This window comes from Oncorhynchus clarkii, unplaced genomic scaffold (genome assembly GCF_045791955.1).
Source record: "Oncorhynchus clarkii lewisi isolate Uvic-CL-2024 unplaced genomic scaffold, UVic_Ocla_1.0 unplaced_contig_7979_pilon_pilon, whole genome shotgun sequence".
In the NCBI taxonomy this organism is placed as follows: Eukaryota; Metazoa; Chordata; class Actinopteri; order Salmoniformes; family Salmonidae; genus Oncorhynchus; species Oncorhynchus clarkii.
This window is the reverse complement of record NW_027259185.1, coordinates 13,959-38,548: the sequence shown is the minus strand read 5'-3', so window position 1 is coordinate 38,548 and position 24,590 is coordinate 13,959. Positions and strand designations below refer to the sequence as shown.

At 42.5% G+C, this 24,590-nt stretch overlaps 2 protein-coding genes across 2 annotated transcripts; one reads left to right on the top strand and one right to left on the bottom strand.

The window, feature by feature from the left end:
- Positions 1 to 4: 4 nt before the first annotated feature.
- LOC139399733 (oocyte zinc finger protein XlCOF22-like) lies at positions 5 to 1,197 on the top strand (the record flags this gene model as incomplete). The annotated part of the gene is made up of 1 exon (XM_071144986.1): positions 5 to 1,197. A coding segment is annotated over one exon (750 nt), but the record flags the coding sequence as incomplete, so codon positions are not given.
- A 3,944-nt stretch (positions 1,198 to 5,141) lies between these two features.
- LOC139399735 (zinc finger protein ZFP2-like) lies at positions 5,142 to 19,829 on the bottom strand. The gene is made up of 5 exons (XM_071144988.1): positions 19,737 to 19,829; positions 18,557 to 18,795; positions 12,464 to 12,697; positions 9,353 to 9,526; positions 5,142 to 8,337 (listed from the first exon to the last, which is right to left on the bottom strand). Exons 2-5 carry the CDS (start codon positions 18,657 to 18,659, stop codon positions 7,238 to 7,240), a joined length of 1,611 nt encoding a protein of 536 aa, XP_071001089.1. The 5' UTR covers positions 18,660 to 18,795; positions 19,737 to 19,829; the 3' UTR covers positions 5,142 to 7,237.
- Positions 19,830 to 24,590: the final 4,761 nt, after the last annotated feature.

Here is a 24,590-nt window from a genome sequence, read left to right as displayed (position 1 = left end):
CTGCTCGGACTGTGGAAAGAGTTTCTCTCAACTGAGCCACCTAAAACAACATGAACGTATACACACAGGAGAGAAGCCTTACTCCTGCTCAGACTGTGGAAAATGCTTCAGAACATCACCTGAGCTAAACGGTCACCAGAGAACACACACAGGAGAGAAGCCTTACTCTTGCTCTGACTGTGGAAAATGCTTCACGTATTTAAATGTTCTAAAAGTTCACCAGAGAACACACACTGGAGAAAAGCCTTACTCCTGCTCTGATTGTGGAAAGAATTTCTCTCAATCGAGCCACCTAAAACAACATGAACGAACACACACAGGAGAGAAGCCTTACTCTTGCTCTGACTGTGGAAAATGCTTCACGTATTTAAATGTTCTAAAAGTTCACCAGAGAACACACACAGGAGAGAAGCCTTACTCTTGCTCTGACTGTGGAAAATGCTTCACGTATTTAAATGTTCTAAAAGTCCACCAGAGAACACACACTGGAGAAAAGCCTTACTCTTGCTCTGACTGTGGAAAATGCTTCACGTATTTACATGATCTAAAAGTTCACCAGAGAACACACACTGGAGAAAAGCCTTACTCTTGCTCTGACTGTGGAAAATGCTTCACGTATTTAAATGTTCTAAAAGTTTACCAGAGAACACACACTGGAGAAAAGCCTTACTTCTGCTCTGACTGTAGCGCGAGTTTCTCTCAACGGAGCCACCTAAAACAACATGAACGTATACACACAGGAGAGAATCCTTAGTCCTGCTCTGACTGTAAGAAGAGTTTCTCTCAAATGGGCCAGTTAAAAAGACACCAAGGTATACATCATGGAGAGTAGCCTTACTCTTGCTCTGACTGTGGAAAATGATTTAAATCATCAGCTGAGCTAAACGGTCATCAGAGATCACACACAGGAGAGAAGCCTTTCTTCTGCTCTTACTGTGGCAACAGCTTCTCCCGATTTGGGCAATGTAAAGACACACCAACAGATACATAGTTGACCGAAGCCTTATCAAAGCACTGACTGTGAGAAGAGATTCTACAGATTGGGCCATTTAAAAAGACACCAATGTATACATGAAGGAGAGAAGCCTCATCAGTTCTCTCAGACCAGCTAAGATTAGTCACTCCTCTTAATTCTCATCTCATAAAATAAATGGCAACGTTGAATTGGATCAAATGAAGAAAGTGTAGAACACTATTGTAATCATATTGTTTCTCACTGCGAGAGAACAATGCAGAGGAAAGGGAGCATCATAGAATGTTAGTCTCTCTTTACTGATCAGTGTGCATCTTGTCAGTTTTTTGCTGTGTTTTTTTTTTTTTGCTTCCGTCCATAGACAAATCCCAGCTCTACTGGTACCAGCAGTACTGCACCTGTCAACGACACAAGTTGTTCTGCTTCCATAAGCACATCCAATGCTAGCATCAGTAATTCTCCATTTGCTGTTAACCCAGCTAGCATGGACACTGGGCTGCATCAGAATCACAACTGTCAGAGCTACTGCCTCCTTATCCGGCAAAACACCAAACAACAGACAGGGATGTGCCTTTCCTCAGCCACAGTGTGTTTATATCTCACAACTCGATGAAACCTTCACTCTTGCACAGACATTTAGAAACAAAACATGCCAATTTGAAAAATAAGCCACAGGAGTTTTTTCAGCGAGAGTTGAGACTACTTTCGAGTAGTAAGACATGTATAAAAGCAACAGATACCATTAATAAGAAGGCGCTAGAATCGTCTTATATGGTGAGCTATCGAGTGGCTAGGACAGGCAAGCACCATACTATTGTGGAGGACTTAAGTCTTCCTGCTTCCGCAGATATGGCTGGGGGGAAAAATCCCAAAAAACTATACAGTTTTCACGACGCATCAGTGACATGGCAGATGTTTGGAACAATTACTGCTTCGCCTTACAAGCCAATAATTCTATGCGTTACAGCTAGATGAGTCAACAGACGTGGCGGGCCTAGTACAGCTCCTGGTATATGTCTGTTACAGCTGGATGAGTCAACAGACGTGGCGGGCCTAGTACAGCTCCTGGTATATGTCCGTTGTTTTTGGAGGGTCAATTAAGGAAGATCCTCTTCTACAAACTACTGGAAACCAGGACAACAGGATATATTTTTAAAGTACTGGCCAGCTTTGTGACATCAAATGGACTTTGGTAGTCAGGTTTGATGAAAACCTGCTCCGGAGTGCTCAGGGCCTCACACAATGACCCTAAGCACACAGCTAAGACGATGTTTGCGAAAATTTTGAAAAACCTGATTTTTGTTGTAATTTTGGAGTGTTGTGTGTAGATTGATGCATTTTATAATAATGCTGTAATGTAACAAAAGGTGGAAAAAGTCAAGCAGTTTGAATACTTTTTGAATACACTGTATCAGATAACGATGATCAGTTTTCTGCATTAGTTTCGGTGGATTTTTTTATTTTTATTACCAAAACACGTTTTGTTTCATGATAAACAGGCTATGAATTGACTAGTGTTTATTAAATTGCCCTTTTAATGCTAGATTCATTGTTTTAGAGATTGATGAATTTATTTTAATAACTGTTGAAGTTAGATATGTTTGTACATGAATTTGTTCCGGGCAACATCTTCTCTTGTGTATAGTTTTAAATAAAATTGCAAATAAATTCATTAAAAATCCTACAATGTGATTTTCTGGATTTTTTTTTCTCTCATTTTGTCTGTCCTAGTTGAAGTACCTATGATGAAAATTACAGGCCTCTCATCTTTTTAAGTGGGAGAACTTGCACAATTGGTGGCTGACTAAATACTTTTTTGCCCCACTGTATGTATATTATGTATTTGTTAGTGTTTCCTGTTTGACCCCAGGAAGAGTAGCCGCTGGGGATCCTAATAAAATACTAAATGTATCAGATATTGATGACGTGTTGATCAGTTTTCACCATTAGTATTTTAATGAATGTTTCATTCAATGTGTTTCTATGGGATATAGTAGTAAAGGCCAAATTCAATATATATTTTTTTATACCTAATGTCCTAAAATTCTAAATCAATTATCTAAATCCATGGTATGACCTTCTTAAAACAATTCCATATGTTAGCATTATATTGTAATGTAATGACCCAGTTAGTATTGGGAAATGGAACCAGAGAGGAAGCTTGTGTTACCTTTCTCACATCACTACAGTATTCATTTCAACAGAACTTTTCCACGCCCCTTTGTTAGAGCTCAATATATACCCAAGACTATATAGAGGGTCATCTACCAGAACCTTTCCTATTGGGTTAGTAAGCACCACAGAATTTTAGGAAGCCATTGTTCAAAATGTGTTCATATACACAGTAACAATGGGAGGGGGTGTGGCCTGCACAGAGAAGGACCACGAGGTTGATCTCAGACAGAGTTGACAGATTAACAGTGAGGACAAACCCAGCCTGCCTCTCCTTTCACACTGCCTTCCAAACAGATTCTAAACCTACAGTCACTGGGTCCTGATTGACAGTGGAGACTTGTTGCACTGCAGGATCTAGAGATGGCATCACTGGACAGGTCTCCATTGGGCCAAGTCTACAACAAAAACATTTAGCAAATCAATCATTGCAACGTGGATGGAAACGGCAGAAACAGGAGACATTTTGTAAAGATCCACAAATGCTTTATCCGTTCGAACAGCGACAGGAAAACATTGAAGAACCACAGTGCAATGCTGCGATGGTGTAAGAAAGGCACTGCTAAGATCAGAGATTCATCTTCTGAGTAAACACCACAAATATTGAGTACACACCTAGTCCCCTGAATACAAACCAAGTAATCTTACATACAGGACTTCAAGTTGTAAAATAGTGAACTACTCCTTTAATGGAGCGGTAGGCTCTATGAAAGGGAAGTTTTGACAACAACAAAAAACGTCCTCGTCGTGTTTTGTTCATTAGTCCACTGTTAATACAATGCCAAAAAGTTTGCATGTTAGCAGTCAAGTTTTCAATATAAAGCACTTTCAGTACAGAGAAAAAAGTGGGATGCTTATGTAAATTATATGCAAATTAGCTAAATAATAATTGCATATAATTTGCATTATCACACCTTTTGGTGTGTACTACATTGTTTTCCAATCCTGGTCCTGGGGATCCATAGAGGTGAGCTTGTTTGTTTTTGCCCCTAACACTCACACACTGGATTCAACTAAACAACTCAAGCCTTTGAACTGAATAAGGTATGTGAGTGCGAGGGCAAAAACACACATGTACTCCCCTTTGGGACCAGGATTGGGGAACACGGCTGTACTGAAAGTCCTCCATCTTCAGAACTTCACTGTTGACGTACACATTATTTGGATTGTATACAGGGTGAAGAAACCAAGGTGGACATTTGTAATTTGATTGAACTATCCCTTTAATTAGGGTTCCTTTGGAGTTATATTTAGTTAGAGATGGATTTGATCTAAGCATGTGCTATAAATATTCATTTATTTAATAAAGAAAACTGCTTTTGTCATCTCTTAAAAAGGCGAACCTAACGAGTGTGCTCTCCTACTCCCTTAAAAGACCTTTGCTTGAAAAACGAGAAAAAAAAGTGTCAGTAGCACTGTTTGTCCATTTTGACACGCCATAGAACCCTTTCTCCGTTTACAAATGAAAACTGTATTTTAAGGCTTGTATGAATGTCCTACTTCATATATTTGTGTCATCATCACAAATCAACTGCATTAAACTTTAAAAAAACAACAACACTTTAACCAGTAAAATGGCTTTCGCTATAGCCTTTATCAATGAACGAAAGCGTTCTGTGATCTTAGCGACTGTTCAAGCAAGAATCAAAACATTGTAAGCGTATATAAACTCAACGATATTTTGTTTGGAAGTAATAAAAACGTACATCTAGACGACTGCTGCCAAGAGTCGCACACATCTGTGAGTGACGTCAGCGCGTTGAGTACTGAAAAAGGGTCTATCGCCACTTCCTCAAAATAGATAACTCAAATCTGTCATTAATGTTGAGTGCTGTTGACCAATCACAAATGAACGGGCTTAAACTTCGGCTACCGACTTGCCTCCAAGAAAAAATGTGTGTGCACAAACAGCCGAAAAAACCCTTACACAAAGCCCAAAACGAAAACAAAAACTTCACAAAATGTTGTCATAATATATGCAGAAACTCTTCCGGCTGTTTTTAAAGAGTTTATTTCATTGAATTATACACAAGACAGAAAACATGTATGTACAAACATATTTTTTTCATTACATTCTTGTCATTTAGCAGATGTTCTTATCCAGAGCGATTTACAGGACAAATAAGGGTTAATTGCCTTGACAGATTTTTCACCTAGTCGGCTCGGGATTCAAACACGCGACCTTTCAGTTACTGGTCCAACACTCTTAACCGCTAGGCTACCTGCCGCCAGATCAATCAACTTCAACACAGTTATTCAAATACATTCATCATCAATGACTACAATAATGAATCAAGTATTAAAATACAATTTAATAAACAGTTGATTAATTCCCTGTTTATCATTAAACAAAAGCTTAGTAATAAAATAATACACCGAAAATAATGCTGAGAACTGATCACGCCATCTTTATCTGATATACACTGAGTGCATAAACATTAGGAACACATTCCTAATATTGAGTTCCCCCCCTTGTCCTCAGAACAGCCTCAATTCATCGGGCATAGACTCTACAAGGTGTTGAAGGTGTTCCACAGGGATGCTGGCCCATGTTGACTCCAATGCTTCCCACAATTGTGTCAAGTTGGCTGGGAGTGGATCTCTACTCCAAATTGCTCCTTCCATCTCCTCCCACAGATGCACAATTGGATTGAGATCTGGTGACTCGGCAGGCCACTGCAGTAAACTGAATTCACTGTCATGTTCTTGGAACGATTCCTGGACAAGCCTTGTAGCATAATCCTGCTGAAGAAATCTATTTGCAGATGGATACACTGCTGCCATGAAGGGAGGCACCTGATTGGCAGTAATTATTTAGATATCCTGTGGCATTCAAACATTGCTAAACTTTTATCAAGGGCCCCAATGTGTGCCCTGAAAACACACCCCAACCATCACACCACCAGCCTGCAATGCTGACACACGGAGTGGATGCATGCAGTGGTGTAAAGTACTTAAGTAAAAAATATCTGTACTTTACTATTTATATTGTTGACAACTTTTATTTCACTATATTCCTAAAGAAAATAATTTTATTTTTACTCCATACATTTTCCCTGACACCCAAAAGTACTCGTTACATTGTTTATGATTAGCAGGACAGGAAATGGTCCAATTCACACACTTATCAAGATAACATCCATGGTCCTCCCCACTGCCTCTGATCTGGCAGACTCACTAAACACAAATGCTTCGTTTGTAAATGATGTCAGTGTTGGAGTGTGCCCCTGGCTGTCTGTAATATTTTTTTTAAACAATACAATTGTGCCATCTGGTTTGCTTAATTGAAGGAATTTGAAATTATTCATACTTTTACTTTTGATACTTAAGTATATTTACAACCAAATACTTTTACTCCAGTAGTATTTTACTGGGTGACTTTTACTTGAGTCATTTTCTATTAAGGTTTCATTACTTTCACTCAGTCTGACAGTTAGGTACTTTTTCCACCACTGGATGTATGTCCTCGTGGTTTCCTCCATACCCCAGTCCTCCCATCAGCATGAAACAGCAGGAACAGGGATTCATCAGGCCAGGCAATGTTTTTCCAATTTTCCAGTGTTTTCATTCCTTAGCCCACTGCAACGGCAGTTTTGTTTGTTTGTTGAAAGCTAATGGAGATCCATAACAAATACACAACAACTAAATCATTAAGGATCAGCTGGTCATCAGCTGGGTTCAGCTGGTCATGGAAAGAGCAGGTGTCCTTAATGTTTTGTACACTCAGTGTGGGTTGTGTCTACTATCTCATTCCCACAGAAAACTGTAGAGGGAAGCAGTACCACCCAGTCAACCATCAGACTCCACTGTGAGACGCCTCACAGAGGATATTCAACCCTCAGGGCAAATCCAAGGTCATGTCAATATCTTTACAGTAGAAGCTAACAAAACACACCAAAACTGACAAGGTACACACTGATCAGTAAAGTAAAGAGAGGCTAACATTCTATAACGCTCCCTTTCCTCTGTACAGTTCTCTCACAGTGAGAACCAGTAGGATTACAAACAAGAGTGTTCTACGCTTTCTTCATTTGATCCAATTCAACGTTGCCAATTATTTTATGAGATGAGAATTAAGTGGAGTGACAAATCTTAGCTGGTCTGAGAGAGCTGATGAGGCTTCTCTCCTTTATGTACACATTGGTGTCTTTTTAAATGGCCCAATCTGTAGAATCTCTTCTCACAGTCAGTGCAGTGATAAGGCTTCTCTCCTGTGTGTATTCGTTCATGTCGTTTTAAGTTGCACAGTAGAGAGAAACTCGCCGCACAGTCAGAGCAGGAGTAAGGCTTCTCTCCTGTGTGTATACTTTCATGTCGTTTTAAGTGGCACAGTAGAGAGAAACTTGCCGCACAGTTAGAGCAGATGTAAGGCTTCTCTCCTGTGTGTGTTCTCTTATGAACTTTTAGCCTAGTTGATGTTGTGAAGCATTTTACACAATAAGAGCAGGAGTAAGGCTTCTCTCCTGTGTGTGTTCTCTTATGAACTTTTAGCTCAGATGATGTTATGAAGCATTTTACACAGTCAGAGCAGGAGTAAGGCTTCTCTCCTGTATGTATATGTTTATGTGTTTTTAAGTGGCCCAGTCGAGAGAAACTCTTTCCACAGTCAGAGCAGGAGTAAGGCTTCTCTCCTGTATGTATATGTTGGTGTCTTTTTAAGTGGCCCAGTAGAGAATAACTGTTTCCACAATCAGAGCAGGAATAAGGCTTCTCTCCTGTGTGTATACGTTCATGTCGTTTTAAGTTACACAGTAGAGAGAAACTCGCCGCACAGTCAGAGCAGGAGTAAAGCTTCTCTCCTGTGTGTATACGTTCATGACGTTTTAAGTTGCACAGTAGAGAGAAACTCGCCGCACAGTCAGAGCAGGAGTAAGGCTTCTCTCCTGTGTGTGTTCTCTGATGAACTTTTAGTCTAGCTGATGTTGTGAAGCATTTTACACAGTCAGAGCAGGAGAACAGCTTCCCTCCTGTATGCACTCTCTGATGAACTGTCACAGTCTTGGATGTTGTGAAATTCTTCCCACCGTCAGTATAGGAATATTGATTCTCTCCTCTGTGTATTTTTAGGTGTACTTTTAGCTTTGATAGAAATGGGAATATTTCCTCACAATGTGGGCAGGGGTGAGACCTCTTAGCTCTGTGATCTTTCTGCTGTTGCTCTCTGGATGTAGAGAATGTCTCAACATGGTCTCCTGTGTGAACAACATCAGAAGAAACAGTCAGTTGGTGTGATACACATGTCAATCAAATGTATTTTATGAAGCCCTTTTTACATCAGCAGTTGTCACAAAGTGCTTTACAGAAACAGAAAGCCAGCTTAAAACCACAAAGAGCAAGCAATGCAAATGTAGCAGCAAAGTGGCCACGAAAAACTCCACAGCAAGAAGGAACCAAGGAAGAAACGTAAAGAGGAACCAGGCTCAAATGGGTGGCCAGTCCTCTTCTGGCTGTACCGGGTGACATATGTATTCATATCAGCAGGCTGGTAACATATGTATTCACATCAGTAGGCTGGTACTGTATGTATTCATATCAGTAGGCTGGTAACATATGTATTCATATCAGTAGGCTGGTAACATATGTATTCATATCAGCAGGCTGGTAACATATGTATTCATATCAGTAGGCTGGTACTGTATGTATTCATATCAGTAGGCTGGTAACATATGTATTCATATCAGTAGGCTGGTAACATATGTATTCATATCAGTAGGCTGTACAATAGAAAAGGGGAATAAAACTATTCTAAAAGTGGGTAAAAGCCATATCATCCTCCACTCACTATCTAAGGGTTAGTAACCAGGCTTTATCACATCCGACCGTGATTAGGAGTCCCATAGGGTGGCGATCAATTGGACCAGCATCGTCCGGGTTTGGCCCGGGAGGTAGGCCGTCAATGTAAATAATAATTTGTTCTTAACTGACTTGCCTAAATAAAAGGTAAAATATTTTTTTAAATACTAATTTTGTAGAACTTTAAAATACTGGCAGCGTGTCTACTTCACTTCTTTATTCTACTCTCTGATCACTCAGGATAGCCCAGTGAATTAAACACATGCTGGCAATGCTGGTATGCAAGTCTGAGTAGCATGAAATAATATCTACCTTCTCATTGAAACAGTTCATCATGAAACACTTCTACTACAACTTTTCATGCACAGTGGGAAGTTGAAAGGAACAACAAATTTAGATAGAACCTGGTCTTACCATGAGAAACAGATTTCCCAATCTTCTCCTCCTCCTCTTCATCTTTAATGTTGACATTCAGCTCCAGTGTTTGACTGCAGTCTTCCAGCTTCACTGATGCCATCTCTGGATCCTGCGGTACAAACTGGGCTCCACTGTCACAATCAGGACCCAGTGACTGTAGGTTTGGGCTCACTGTGGAAGGAGAGAAGCAGGCTGGGTTTGTCCTCATCTGCTCATCATCATCTACTCATCTATCACTCCAGTGTTCATCTGCTAAATTGTAATCACTTTGCTACTATGGCCTATTTATTGCCATACCTCCTCATGCCATTTGCACACACTGTATATAGACGTTGTTTTCTATTGTGTTATTGACTGTGTTGTTTCTGTTGCACTGCTATGCTTTATCTTGGCCAGGTCGCAGTTGTAAATGAGAACTCGTTCTCAACTGGCCTACCTGGTTAAATAAAGGTGTTCTCAACTAGCCTACCTGGTTAAATAAAGGTGTTCTCAACTAGCCTACCTGGTTAAATAAAGGTGTTCTCAACTAGCCTACCTGGTTAAATAAAGGTGTTCTCAACTAGCCTACCTGGTTAAATAAAGGTGTTCTCAACTGGCCTACCTGGTTAAATAAAGGTGTTCTCAACTAGCCTACCTGGTTAAATAAAGGTGTTCTCAACTAGCCTACCTGGTTAAATAAAGGTGTTCTCAACTAGCCTACCTGGTTAAATAAAGGTGTTCTCAACTAGCCTACCTGGTTAAATAAAGGTGTTCTCAACTAGCCTACCTGGTTAAATAAAGGTGTTCTCAACTAGCCTACCTGGTTAAATAAAGGTGTTCTCAACTAGCCTACCTGGTTAAATAAAGGTGTTCTCAACTAGCCTACCTGGTTAAATAAAGGTGTTCTCAACTAGCCTACCTGGTTAAATAAAGGTGTTCTCAACTAGCCTACCTGGTTAAATAAAGGTGTTCTCAACTAGCCTACCTGGTTAAATAAAGGTGTTCTCAACTAGCCTACCTGGTTAAATAAAGGTGTTCTCAACTAGCCTACGGTGTTCTCAACTAGCCTACCTGGTTAAATAAAGGTGTTCTCAACTAGCCTACCTGGTTAAATAAAGGTGTTCTCAACTAGCCTACCTGGTTAAATAAAGGTGTTCTCAACTAGCCTACCTGGTTAAATAAAGGTGTTCTCAACTAGCCTACCTGGTTAAATAAAGGTGTTCTCAACTAGCCTACCTGGTTAAATAAAGGTGTTCTCAACTAGCCTACCTGGTTAAATAAAGGTGTTCTCAACTAGCCTACCTGGTTAAATAAAGGTGTTCTCAACTAGCCTACCTGGTTAAATAAAGGTGTTCTCAACTAGCCTACCTGGTTAAATAAAGGTGTTCTCAACTAGCCTACCTGGTTAAATAAAGGTGTTCTCAACTAGCCTACTCTGGGTTAAATAAAGGTGTTCTCAACTAGCCTACCTGGTTAAATAAAGGTGTTCTCAACTAGCCTACCTGGTTAAATAAAGGTGTTCTACCTGGTTAAATAAAGGTGTTCTCAACAACTAGCCTACCTGGTTAAATAAAGGTGTTCTCAACTAGCCTACCTGGTTAAATAAAGGTGTTCTCAACTAGCCTACCTGGTTAAATAAAGGTGTTCTCAACTAGCCTACCTGGTTAAATAAAGGTGTTCTCAACTAGCCTACCTGGTTAAATAAAGGTGTTCTCAACTAGCCTACCTGGTTAAATAAAGGTGTTCTCAACTAGCCTACCTGGTTAAATAAAGGTGTTCTCAACTAGCCTACCTGGTTAAATAAAGGTGTTCTCAACTAGCCTACCTGGTTAAATAAAGTTGAAATAAAAATTAAACAAATAAATTGATGGATTATAGACAAGGTTGTTTATATTGACCTCAGATTCTCAGTTTATCCGTGTCAAAGTAGTCTGTCATTTTGGTCATCTGTGAGGTATTAAAAATGATTCTGCCAACGTCTCCAGTCATCCAAACTGATGTAGAACTGCATGAAAATCTGTAGAATTCGTGAGGATGTTGATTTTGGCCTTTGGAATAGACCACAACACCTGAACAGGATCGATACATCCGAACATCACACCTGCTAGACAGGAATGTCAGTGTTTTGCCATGGCCAGCGAAGAGCCCGGATCTCAATCCCATTGAGCACGTCTGGGACCTGTAGGATCGGAGGGTGAGGGATAGGGCCATTCCCCCAGGAAATGTCCAGGATCTTTTAGGTGCCTTGGTGGAAGAGTGGGGTAACATCTCACTGCAAGAACTGGCAAATCTGATACAGTCCATGAGGAGGAGATGCACTGCAGTACTTAATGCAGCTGGTGGCCACACCAGATACTGACTGTTACTTTTGATTTTGACCCCCCTTTGTTCAGGGACACATTATTCCATTTCTGTTTGTCACATGTCTGTGGAACTTCTTAATTTTTTGTCTCAGTTGTTGAATCTTATTATGTTGATACAAATATTTACACATTAAGTTTGCTGAAAATAAAACGCAGTTGACAGTGAGAGGTCGTTTATTTTTTTGCCGAGTTTATTTTGAACTTGTCAGCTCAGGGATTCGTTCCAGCAACCTTTCGATTACTGGCCCATCTCTCCAACCACTAGGCTACCTGTATGTAATTCATATCAGTAGGCTGCTCAATACAAAAGGAGAATAAAACTAATCTAAAACTATCCCATATGTCAAAAAGATGAGCCATATCATCCTCCACTCACTATCACAAGGGTTAGTAACTACACAGACTCATTTCATATCCTCCTCCACTCACTATCACAAGGGTTAGTAACTACAGACTCATTTCATATCATCCTCCACTCACTGTCACAAGGGTTAGAAACTACACACACTAATTTCATAGAACTTTAAAACACTGGCAGTTTGTCTACTTCACTTCTTTAGTCTACTCTCTGATCACTCCAGACAGTCCAGTGAATAAAACAAATGCTGGCAATACTGGTGTCAAACCAGGCAAGTCTGAGTACCATGAATTAACATCTACCTTCTCATTGAAACAGTTCATCATGAAACAGTTCTACTGCAACTTTTCATACACAGTGGGAAGTTGGAATAAACAACAAACTTAGTTAGATAGAACCTGCTCTTACCATGACTAACAGATTTCCCAATCTCCTCCTCCTCTTCTTCATCTTTAATGTTGACATTCAGCTCCAGTGTTTGACTGCAGTCTTCCAGCTTCACTGATGCCATCTCTGGATCCTGCAGAGCAAACTGGGCTCCACTGTCACAATCAGGACCCAGTGACTGTAGGTTTGGACTCACTGTGGAAGGAGAGAAGCAGGCTGGGGTTGTCCTCAGTGTTGATGTTACCGGCCTCATACCTGAGTCAGCAAGTAGTTTATGAGAAGCAGACAAAAAAGTTATTTTCTTGACAGAACTGACACTTTCTTTATTCTCTATTAAATATATTATATTTTTTCTTGTTCAATTATCTAATTCAATTCACTTGGACTGAAATAGTTGCCGATACTCATTTTGGGTGCCGGTACTGTTTATATTTACAGTGGGGAGTATTTGATAACCTGCAAAATCGGCAGTGTTTCCTACTTACAAAGCATGTAGAGGTCTGTAATTTTTTTTAATCATAGGTACACTTCAACTGTGAGAGACGGAATCTAAAACAAAAATCCAGAAAATCACATTGTATGATTTTTAAGTAATTAATTTGCATTTTATTGCATGACATAAGTATTTGATACATCAGAAAAGCAGAACTTAATATTTGGTACAGAAACATTTGTTTGCAATAACAGAGATCATACGTTTCCTGTAGTTCTTGACCAGGTTTGCACACACTGCAGCAGGGATTTTGGCCCACTCCTCCATACAGACCTTCTCCAGATCCTTCAGGTTTCGGGGCTGTCACGGGGAAATACGGACTTTCAGCTCCCTCCAAAGATTGTCTATTGGGTTCAGGTCTGGAGACTGGCTAGGCCACTCCAGGACCTTGAGATGCTTCTTACGGAGCCACTCCTTAGTTGCCCTGGCTGTGTGTTTTGGGTCGTTGTCATGCTGGAAGACGCAGCCACGACCCATCTTCAATGCTCTTACTGAGGGAAGGAGGTTGTTGCCCAAATCTCGCGATACATGGCCCCATCCATCCTCCCCTCAATACGGTGCAGTCGTCCTGTCCCCTTTGCAGAAAAGTATCCCCAAAGAATGATGTTTCCACCTCCATGCTTCATGGTTGGGATGGTGTTCTTGGGGTTGTACTCATCCTTCTTCTTCCTCCAAACACAGAGAGTGGAGTTTAGACCAAAGAGCTCTATTTTTGTCTCATCAGACCACATGACCTTCTCCCATTCCTCCTCTGGATCATCCAGATGGTCATTGGCAAACTTAAGATGGGCCTGGAGATGCGCCAGCTTGAGCAGGATTTTAATCCATGACGGCGTAGTGTGTTACTAATGGTTTTCTTTGAGACTGTGGTCCCAGCTCTCTTCAGGACTTTGACCAGGTCCTGCCATGTAGTTCTGGGCTGATCCCTCACCTTCCTCATGATCATTGATGCCCCACGAGGTGAGATCTTGCATGGAGCCCCAGACCGAGGGTGATTGACCGTCATCTTGAACTTCTTCCAATTTTGAATAATTGCGCCAACAGTTGTTGTCTTCTCACCAAGCTGCTTGCTTATTGTCCTGTAGCCCATCCCAGCCCTGTGCAGGTCTACAATTGTATCCCTGATGTCCTTACACAGCTCTCTGGTCTTGGCCATTGTGGAGAGGTTGGAGTCTGTTTGATTGAGTATGTGGACAGGTGTCTTTTATACAGGTAACGAGTTCAAACAGGTGCAGTTAATACAGGTAATGAGTGGAGAACAGGAGGGCTTCTTAAAGAAAAACTAACAGGTCTGTGAGAGCCGGAATTCTTACTGGTTGGTAGGTGATCAAATACTTATGTCATGCAATAAAATGCAAAATAATTACTTAAAAATCATACAAATGTGATTTTCTGGATTTTTGTTTTAGATTCCATCTCTCACAGTTGAAGTGTACCTATGATAAAAATGACAGACCTCTACATGCTTTGTAAGTAGGAAAACCTGCAAATCGGCAGTGTATCAAATACTTGTTCTCCCCACTGTAGGTGCAGGAGCTCCACAATACTTTTGAGCTAAAACTTAACCTGTAGTAGATAAATGCATAAATGACTATTTAGTACAAGGTTACAGTTTGTTTTAGGCAGCACTATGTGATATTTTAATTGATAACCTTGTATTCACGGTTTTACTTCAAAAAACAATTGTATTTCCTGTTCACACCATAGTAACGTTTATAGATGAACACAAACTGAATGTGTCAATATTATTACACATGTAGAAAACACAATCATTACATTTGGTTTCAAAACAGTAGTGCAACCGTAAAATTGTCTCTCTGCTGCATCGAAATCCGTTGACGCAGACCGAGCGGGTGCCGCGATTTAACCAGAATTTTTCCTTTCATGGAGATCTACGGACAATTCCTTCGACCCCATGGCTTGGTTTTTGCTCTGAAACCCACTGTCAAATATGGAACCTTATATAGTCAGGTGTGTGCCTTTCCAAATCATGTCCAATCAATTGAATTTACCACAGGTTGACAACAATCAAGTTGAAGAAATATCTCAAGGATGATCAATGGAAAACAATATGCTCAATCTCGAGTCTCATAGCAAAGGGTCTGAATACTTATGTAAATAAGGCATTTGTTTTACGTTTTTTAGAAATGTTTAAACATTTCTAAAACCCTGCGTTTGCTTTGTCATTATGGGGTATTGTGGGTAGATTGATGAGGAACGTTTTTCATTTAATCCATTTTAGAATAAGGCTGTAACGTAACAAAATGTGGAAAAAGTCAAGGGGTCTGAATACTTTCCGAATGCACTGTATGTGTATGCATACATATGAGTAGGCTGGTACTGTGTGTATTCATATCAGTAGACTGGTAGTGTACGTATTCATATCAGTAGTCTGGTAGTGTATGTATTCATATCAGTAGTCTGGTACTGTATGTATTCATATCAGTAGACTGGTAGTGTACGTATTCATACCAGTAGTCTGGTAGTGTACGTATTCATATCAATAGTCTGGTAGTGTATGTATTCATATCAGTAGTCTGGTAGTGTACGTATTCATATCAGTAGTCTGGTAGTGTATGTATTCATATCAGTAGTCTGGTACTGTATGTATTCATATCAGTAGTCTGGTACTGTACGTATTCATATCAGTAGGCTGGTACTGTATGTATTCATATCAGTAGGCTGGTACTGTACGTGTTCATATCAGTAGGCTGGTACTGTATGTATTCATATCAGTAGGCTGGTACTGTATGTATTCATATCAGTAGGCTGGTACTGTACGTGTTCATATCAGTAGTCTGGTACTGTATGTATTCATATCAGTAGGCTGGTACTGTATGTATTCATATCAGTAGTCTGGTACTGTATGTATTCATATCAGTAGTCTGGTACTGTACGTATTCATATCAGTAGGCTGGTACTGTACGTATTCATATCAGTAGGCTGGTACTGTACGTATTCATATCAGTAGTCTGGTACTGTACGTGTTCATATCAGTAGGCTGGTACTGTATGTGTTCATATCAGTAGGCTGGTACTGTACGTATTCATATCAGTAGTCTGGTACTGTACGTATTCATATCAGTAGGCTGGTACTGTATGTATTCATATCAGTAGGCTGGTACTGTATGTGTTCATATCAGTAGGCTGGTACTGTATGTGTTCATATCAGTAGGCTGGTAGTATGTGTATTCATATCAGTAGTCTGGTACTGTATGTATTCATATCAGTAGTCTGGTACTGTATGTATTCATATCAGTAGGCTGGTACTGTACGTATTCATATCAGTAGGCTGGTACTGTATGTATTCATATCAGCAGGCTGGTACTGTATGTATTCGTATATCAGTAGTCTGGTACTGTACGTATTCATATCAGTAGTCTGGTAGTGTATGTATTCATATCAGCAGGCTGGTACTGTATGTATTCATATCAGTAGGCTGGTAGTGTATGTATTCATATCAGTAGTCTGGTACTGTATGTATTCATATCAGTAGGCTGGTACTGTACGTATTCATATCAGTAGGCTGGTACTGTATGTATTCATATCAGCAGGCTGGTACTGTATGTATTCATATCAGCAGGCTGGTACTGTATGTATTCATATCAGCAGGCTGGTACTGTATGTATTCATATCAGCAGGCTGGTAGTGTATGTATTCATATCAGTAGTCTGGTACTGTATGTATTCATATCAGTAGTCTGGTAGTGTATGTATTCATATCAGTAGGCTGGTACTGTACGTATTCATATCAGTAGTCTGGTAGTGTATGTATTCATATCAGCAGGCTGTGCAATACAAAGGGGAATAAAACTAATCTAAAAGTATCTCATAAGTCATGAAAATTATGGATCTATATCATCCTCTCACTATCACAAGGGTTAGAAACTACACAGACTCACTTCATAGAACTTTAAAACACTGGCAGTTTGTCTACTTCACTTCTTCAGTCTACTCTCTGATCACTCCAGATAGCCCAGTTAATAAAACAAATGCTGACAAAACTGGTGTCAAACCTCCAAGTCTCAATAGCATGAAATAACATGTTGAAACAGTTCATCATGAAATCCTGCCCTGCCTTTCTAAGTCTTCGAAAGCCAAGTTACCTTCTCTGCTATGCAATCTGGTTTCCGAGTTGGTCATGGGTGCACCTCAGCCACGCTCAAAGTCCTGAACGATATCATAACCACCATCGATAACAGACAGTACTGTGCAGCCATCTTCATCGATCTGGCCAAGGCTTTCAATGTCAAATTGGAGGGCCTGTTGTCTGGACCTCTGGCAGTCTCTATGAGGGTGCCACAGGGTTCAATTCTCAGGCCGACTCTTTTCTCTGTATATATCAATGATGTAGCTCTTGCTGCTGGTGATTCTCTAATCCACCTCTACGCAGACAACACCATTCTGTATACTTTGGACACTGTGTTAACAAACCTCCAGACGAGCTTCAATGCCATACAACCCTCCTTCCAAGGCCTCCAACTGCTCTTAAATGCTAGTAAAACTAAATGCATGCTCTTCAACCGATCGCTGACCGCACCCGCCCGCCCGACTAACATCACTACTCTATACCTACAAATACCTAGGTGTCTGGTTAGACTGTAAACTCTCCTTCTAGACTCACATTAAGCATCTCCAAACCAAAATTAAATCTAGAATCGGCTCCTATTTCGCAACAAAGCCTCCTTCATTCATGCTGCCGAACATACCCTCGTAAAACTGACTATCCTACCGATCCTTGACTTTGGCGACGTCATTTACAAAATAGCCTCGAACACTCTACTCAGCAAATTGGATGTAGTCTATCACAGTCTCGTCTGTTTTGTCACCAAAGCCCCATATACTACCCACCACTGCAACCTGTACGCTCTTGTTGGCTGGGCCCTTGCTTCATATTGGTCACAAAACCCACTGGCTCCAGGTCATCAATACGTCTTTGCTAGGTAAAGCCCCGCCTTATCTCAGCTCACTGGTCACCATAGCAACACCCACCCGTAGCAAGCGATCCAGCAGGTATATTTCACTGGTCATCCCCAAAGCCAAGTCCTCATTTGGCCACATGTTCTTCCAGTTCTCTGCTGCCAATGACTGGAACAAATGGCAAACATCACTTTAGCTGGAGACATATCTCCCTCACTAACTTTAAGCATCAGCTGTCAGAGCAGCTTACCGATCACTGCACCTGTACACAGCCCATCTGTAAATAGCCCACCCAACTACCTCATCCCCATATTGCTATTTATTTTTGCTCTTTTGCACCCCGGTATCTCTACTTGCACATCTATCACTCCAGTGTTAATACTAAATTGTAAATATTTCACCACTACGGCCTATTTATTTCCTTACCTCTCTAATCTTACTACATTTTTACACACTGCATATATATGTTTCTATTGTGTTATTGGCTGTACGTTTGTTTACTCCATGTGTAACTCTGTGTTTGTGTCGCACTGCTTTGCTTTATCTTGGCCAGGTCGCAGTTGTAAATGAGAACTTGTTCTCACCTGGCCTACCTGGTTAAATAAAGGTGAAATAAAATTAAACAGTTCTACAGCAACTTTTCCTGCACAGTGGGAAGTGGTAATGAAAAACACCAACTTAGTTAGATAGAACCTGCTCTTACCATGAGAAACAGATATTCCAATCTCCTCCTCCTCTTCTTCATCTTTAATGATGACATTCAGCTCCAGTGTTTGACTGCAGTCTTCCAGCTTCACTGATGCCATCTCTGGATCCTGCAGTGCAAACTGGGCTCCACTGTCACAATCTGGACCCAGTGACTGTAGGTTTGGACTCAGTGTGGAAGGAGAGAGGCAGGTTGGGTTTGTCCTCACTGTTGATGTTACTGGCCTCAGACTTAATCTGAGTCAGCCAGTAGTAATAAAGAGAAACGGACACAAAAGTTAGTGCCAGAACTGTCAAGACTTACTTTATTCTCTAAAAATATGGTTTATTTTAGGTGCAGGAGCTACACAATACTGTTGAGCTAATATTCTATAAGAGGAACATGAGCTCAAACAGTAAACATTTGAGGTGACGTAATCAGCTCCGGTGAGCTGCTGTCCAAGACAAGAACTGATCTCATTTCAATAGATGAGGTAGCTAAGCATTGACAAAACATTCATTAATTCACATTAGACAAAGTATACACTTTAAATTAGGCTACAAACTGTAAATGCAGTTAATCTATAGTAGATTTCCTGAATTCACATAAATGCCTCAAAAACCATTCAGTACAAGGTTGCAGTATGTTTCAGGCAGCACTATGTACTATTTTCCTGAATAAACTTGTCTTCACTGTATTATTCATATCAAAAACCAATAGTATTTCCGTTCACACCATAGTAACATTTATAGATAGACAGAAACAACTGAATATCTCTGAATATTAGTACACATGTAGAAAACTGATAATCATTACATTCAGCTCCAAAACAGTAGTGCAACCGTAAAATGCAACCATCTCTGCTGCAGCGAAGTGCGTTGATGCAGACCGAGGGGGAACCGCCATTTTACAATTTCGTGAATTTGACACAAAACCAAAAACGACATGTAAAACGAATCCAGAATTCTCAAATAAATTGATCCTTAATGAAATGACCTTGACAAAATGATATACATCCACTCAGACTAACCTAAAGTCTATATGTGATTTGTAAAAAAAAAAGTGATCACGTTCACTCACGCGTTTTGACATAAAAATAACACATAAAACCTTTATCAAACGTGATAATAACTTGACGTATTTGTTACCTAGCATGTTATGAAATGTTCTTTCGATATTATAACGTGCTATTACATACCAGTAGTAATACATTTGAAAGCGACACAGAAGTTGTCGTCTCGACTGCACAAATCTGACGTATCCTTTATTCTGAAGAATGATGCGCGCTTGCGCGGAACTTCCTGTTCCCCCACTACCAGTTCCTAAACCCAGAGACGTAACAACGCGAGACTTCAGAGAACGCTTGTGAAGCGGACCAAGCCTGGGTTTGAGAAGTCAATGAGAGAAGTGAACAATTCTGATACATTTGCAGCGGCTAATGGGGATCCTAATAAATACCAAAAATATTTTGTCGACACACTTGAAACATGACCCTTCTTTTATCAATTTCATAACAGCAGTGGTTTATTCGCGTATCTTACATATTGCAGCATCACATGAGTAGGCAGACACTCTTCACTCTTTCAACGAAACTCCAGATATAACACATTTTATCGGTGCCCTGCTCCGAAAAACAATGCTCTCTCCTACTCTTCTGAGACGCATGATAATCAAAACAAAACCATTACTGGTCACTCTGACAGACTCTACCTTTCACCATGCCTCCTTTACCATCTTCCTGACCTCAAATGATCACCCAAAAATACATAATTTTTGATGAATCGCGCTCCAAAAGAAACCAATGTTCGTTTACAACTTTTGGTCTGTTTGCTCCATTTTTCGTTGTCTCCGTCTTCCATTCCTTCTGTTTTTGGGGAGGAAGCTTCCAGGGTGCTGTCTTCCCTATGTCAAGGTAATCGATCCATAACAGATTACTCTATTGAGTTTCGCACTCTTGCTGCCTCCAGTGACTGGAACGAGCCGGCTTTGCTCGCTCGTTTTCTGGAGGGTCTCCGCACGGAGGTAAAGGATGAGATTCTCTCCCGGGAGGTTCCTTCCAGCGTGGATTCCTTGATTGAACTCGCTATTCGCATAGAGCGACGGGTTGATCTTCGTCACCGAGCTCGTGGAAAGGAGCTCGCGTTCTCCGTTGCCCCCCTCTCCGCATCACTACCATCTTCCTCCGCCGGCTCGGGTGCTGAGCCTATGCAGCTGGGGGGTATCCGCATCTCGACTAAGGAGAGGGAACGGAGAATCACCAACCGCCTCTGTCTCTATTGCGGTTCCGCTGGTCATTTTGTCACTTCATGTCCAGTAAAAGCCAGAGCTCATCAGTAAGCGGAGGGCTACTGGTGAGCGCCACTACTCTGGTCTCTCCTTCAAGATCCTGCACTACCTTGTCGGTCCATCTACGCTGGACCGGTTCGTCAGCTTCCTGCAGTGCCTTGATAGACTCTGGGGCGGAGGGCTGTTTTATGGACGAGACCTGGGCTCGGGAACATGACATTCCTCTCAGACAGTTAAGGGAGTCCTCTCCCCAGGATTCAGCGTGAGACGCTACCTTTAACCCTCACTGTCTCTGGTAATCATAGCGAAACCCTTTCTTTTTTAATTTTTCGTTCACCTTTTACACCTGTTGTTTTGGGCCATCCCTGGCTAGTTTGTCATAATCCTTCTATTAATTGGTCTAGTAATTCTATCCTCTCCTGGAACGTCTCTTGTCATGTGAAATGTTTAATGTCTGCTATCCCTCCTGTTTCCTCTGTCTCTTCTTCACAGGAGGAGCCTGGTGATTTGACAGGGGTGCCGGAGGAATATCACGATCTGCGCACAGTGTTCAGTCGGTCCAGAACCACTCCCCCCCGGGGTAGACTATACTCTCTGTCGGCTCCCGAACGTAAGGCTCTCGAAGATTATTTGTCTGTAGCTCTTGACACCGGTACCATAGTCCCCTCCTCCTCTCCCGCCGGAGCGGGGTTTTTTTTTGTTAAGAAGAAGGACGGGTCCCTGCGCCCCTGCATAGATTATCGAGGGCTGAATGACATAACAGTGAAGAACCGTTATCCGCTTCCTCTTATGTCTTCAGCCTTCGAGATCCTGCAGGGAGCCAGGTTTTTCACTAAGTTGGACCTTCGTAACGCTTACCATCTCGTGCGCATCAGGGAGGGGGACGAGTGGAAGACGGCGTTTAACACTCCGTTAGGGCACTTTGAATACCGGGTTCTTCCTTTCGGCCTCGCTAACGCTCCAGCTGTCTTTCAGGCATTAGTCAATGACGTCCTGAGAGACATGCTGAACATCTTTGTTTTCGTTTACCTTGACGATATCCTGATTTTTTCACCGTCACTCCAGATTCATGTTCAGCACGTTCGACGTGTCCTCCAGCGCCTTTTAGAGAATTGTCTTTTTGTGAAGGCTGAGAAGTGCACTTTTCATGCCTCCTCCGTCACATTTCTCGGTTCTGTTATTTCCGCTGAAGGCATTAAGATGGATCCCGCTAAGGTCCAAGCCGTCATTGATTGGCCCGTCCCTAAGTCACGCGTCGAGCTGCAGCGCTTTCTCGGCTTCGCGAATTTCTATCGTCGTTTCATCCGTAATTTCGGTCAGGTGGCAGCTCCTCTCACAGCCCTTACTTCTGTCAAGACGTGCTTTAAGTGGTCCGTTTCCGCCCAGGGAGCTTTTGATCTCCTCAAGAATCGTTTTACATCCGCACCTATCCTTGTTACACCTGACGTCTCTAGACAGTTCGTTGTCGAGGTTGACGCGTCAGAGGTGGGCGTGGGAGCCATTCTTTCTCAGCGCTCCCTCTCTGACGACAAGGTCCACCCTTGCGCGTATTTTTCTCATCGCCTGTCGCCGTCGGAACGTAACTATGATGTGGGAAACCGCGAACTGCTCGCCATCCGCTTAGCCCTAGGCGAATGGCGACAGTGGTTGGAGGGGGCGACCGTTCCTTTTGTCGTTTGGACGGACCATAGGAACCTTGAGTACATCCGTTCTGCCAAACGACTTAATGCGCGTCAGGCTCGTTGGGCGCTGTTTTTCGCTCGTTTCGAGTTCGTGATTTCTTATCGTCCGGGCTCTAAGAACACCAAGCCTGATGCTTTATCTCGTCTCTTCAGTTCTTCAGTAGCCTCCACTGACCCCGAGGGGATTCTCCCTGAGGGGCGTGTTGTCGGGTTGACTGTCTGGGGAATTGAGAGGCAGGTAAAGCAAGCACTCACTCACACTCCGTCGCCGCGCGCTTGTCCTAGGAACCTTCTTTTCGTTCCCGTTCCTACTCGTCTGGCCGTTCTTCAGTGGGCTCACTCTGCCAAGTTAGCCGGCCACCCCGGCGTTCGGGGTACGCTTGCTTCCATTCGCCAGCGTTTTTGGTGGCCCACCCGGGAGCATGACACGCGTCGTTTCGTGGCTGCTTGTTCGGTCTGCGCGCAGACTAAGTCCGGTAACTCCCCTCCTGCCGGCCGTCTCAGACCGCTTCCCATTCCCTCTCGACCGTGGTCTCACATCGCCTTAGATTTTATCACCGGACTGCCTTCGTCAGCGGGGAGGACTGTTATTCTTACGGTTGTCGATAGGTTCTCTAAGGCGGCTCATTTTATTCCCCTTGCTAAGCTTCCTTCTGCTAAAGAAACGGCACAAATCATCATCGAGAATGTTTTCAGAATTCATGGCCTTCCGTCAGACGTCGTTTCGGACAGGGGTCCGCAATTCACGTCTCAATTTTGGAGGGAGTTTTGCCGTTTGATTGGGGCTTCCGTCAGTCTCTCTTCCGGCTTTCACCCCCAGTCTAACGGTCAAGCAGAACGGGCCAATCAGACTATTGGTCGCATCTTACGCAGTCTTTCTTTTCGTAACCCTGCGTCTTGGTCAGAACAGCTCCCCTGGGCAGAATACGCCCACAACTCGCTTCCTTCGTCTGCGACCGGGCTATCTCCTTTTCAGAGTAGCCTCGGGTACCAGCCTCCGCTGTTCTCGTCTCAGTTCGTCGAGTCCAGCGTCCCCTCCGCTCAGGCTTTTGTCCAACGTTGCGAGCGCACCTGGAAGAGGGTCAGGTCTGCACTTTGCCGTTATAGGGCGCAGACTGTGAGAGCCGCTAATAAGCGTAGAACTAAGAGTCCTAGATATTGTCGCGGTCAGAGAGTTTGGCTCTCCACTCAGAACCTTCCCCTTAAGACAGCTTCTCGCAAGTTGACCCCGCGGTTCATTGGTCCGTTCCGTATTTCTCAGATCATTAATCCTGTCGCAGTGCGACTTCTTCTTCCGCGATATCTTCGTCGCGTCCACCCGGTCTTCCATGTCTCCTGTGTTAAGCCCGTTCTTCGCGCCCCCGCTCGTCTCCCCCCCCCCCCCCCCCCCCCCCCCCATCCTTGTCGAGGGCGCACCTATCTACAGGGTCCGTAAGATTTTGGACATGCGTCCTCGGGGCCGTGGTCATCAGTACCTAGTGGATTGGGAGGGGTACGGTCCTGAGGAAAGGAGTTGGGTTCCCTCTCGGGACGTGCTGGACCGTTCGCTGATCGATGATTTCCTCCGTTGCCGCCAGGTTTCCTCCTCGAGTGCGCCAGGAGGCGCTCGGTGAGTGGGGGGGTACTGTCATGTATTGTCATATTATGTCTTGTTCCTGTTCTTTCTCTTCACTCCGTCTCCCTCTGCTGGTCGTATTAGGTTACCTCCTCTTCCCCTCTTTCCCCCAGCTGTTCCTCATCTTCTCTAACTACCTCGTTCACCCTTTTCCCACCTGTTCCCTTTTTTCCCTCTGATTAGGTCTCTATTTCTCTCTCTGTTCCTGCTTCTGTCTTTGTCAGATTCTCGTTTGAGTTTCTCATGCCAGAACCAAACTATCGTCTCGTTTGCTTCAACCTTGTCCTGTCCTGTCGGAATCTGCCTGTTCATCTGAGGCTACGTGTGATCAGGTACCTCTGTCCTCTACAACCCAGCTAATCTCCTCTGCTGCTAGAAGGGGACTCTACCCAGCTATTCTCCTCTGCTGCTAGAAGGGGAACTCTTCTGTGATCTTCAGAAGGACTTTATGTTTCATTTGTCGCCCTCT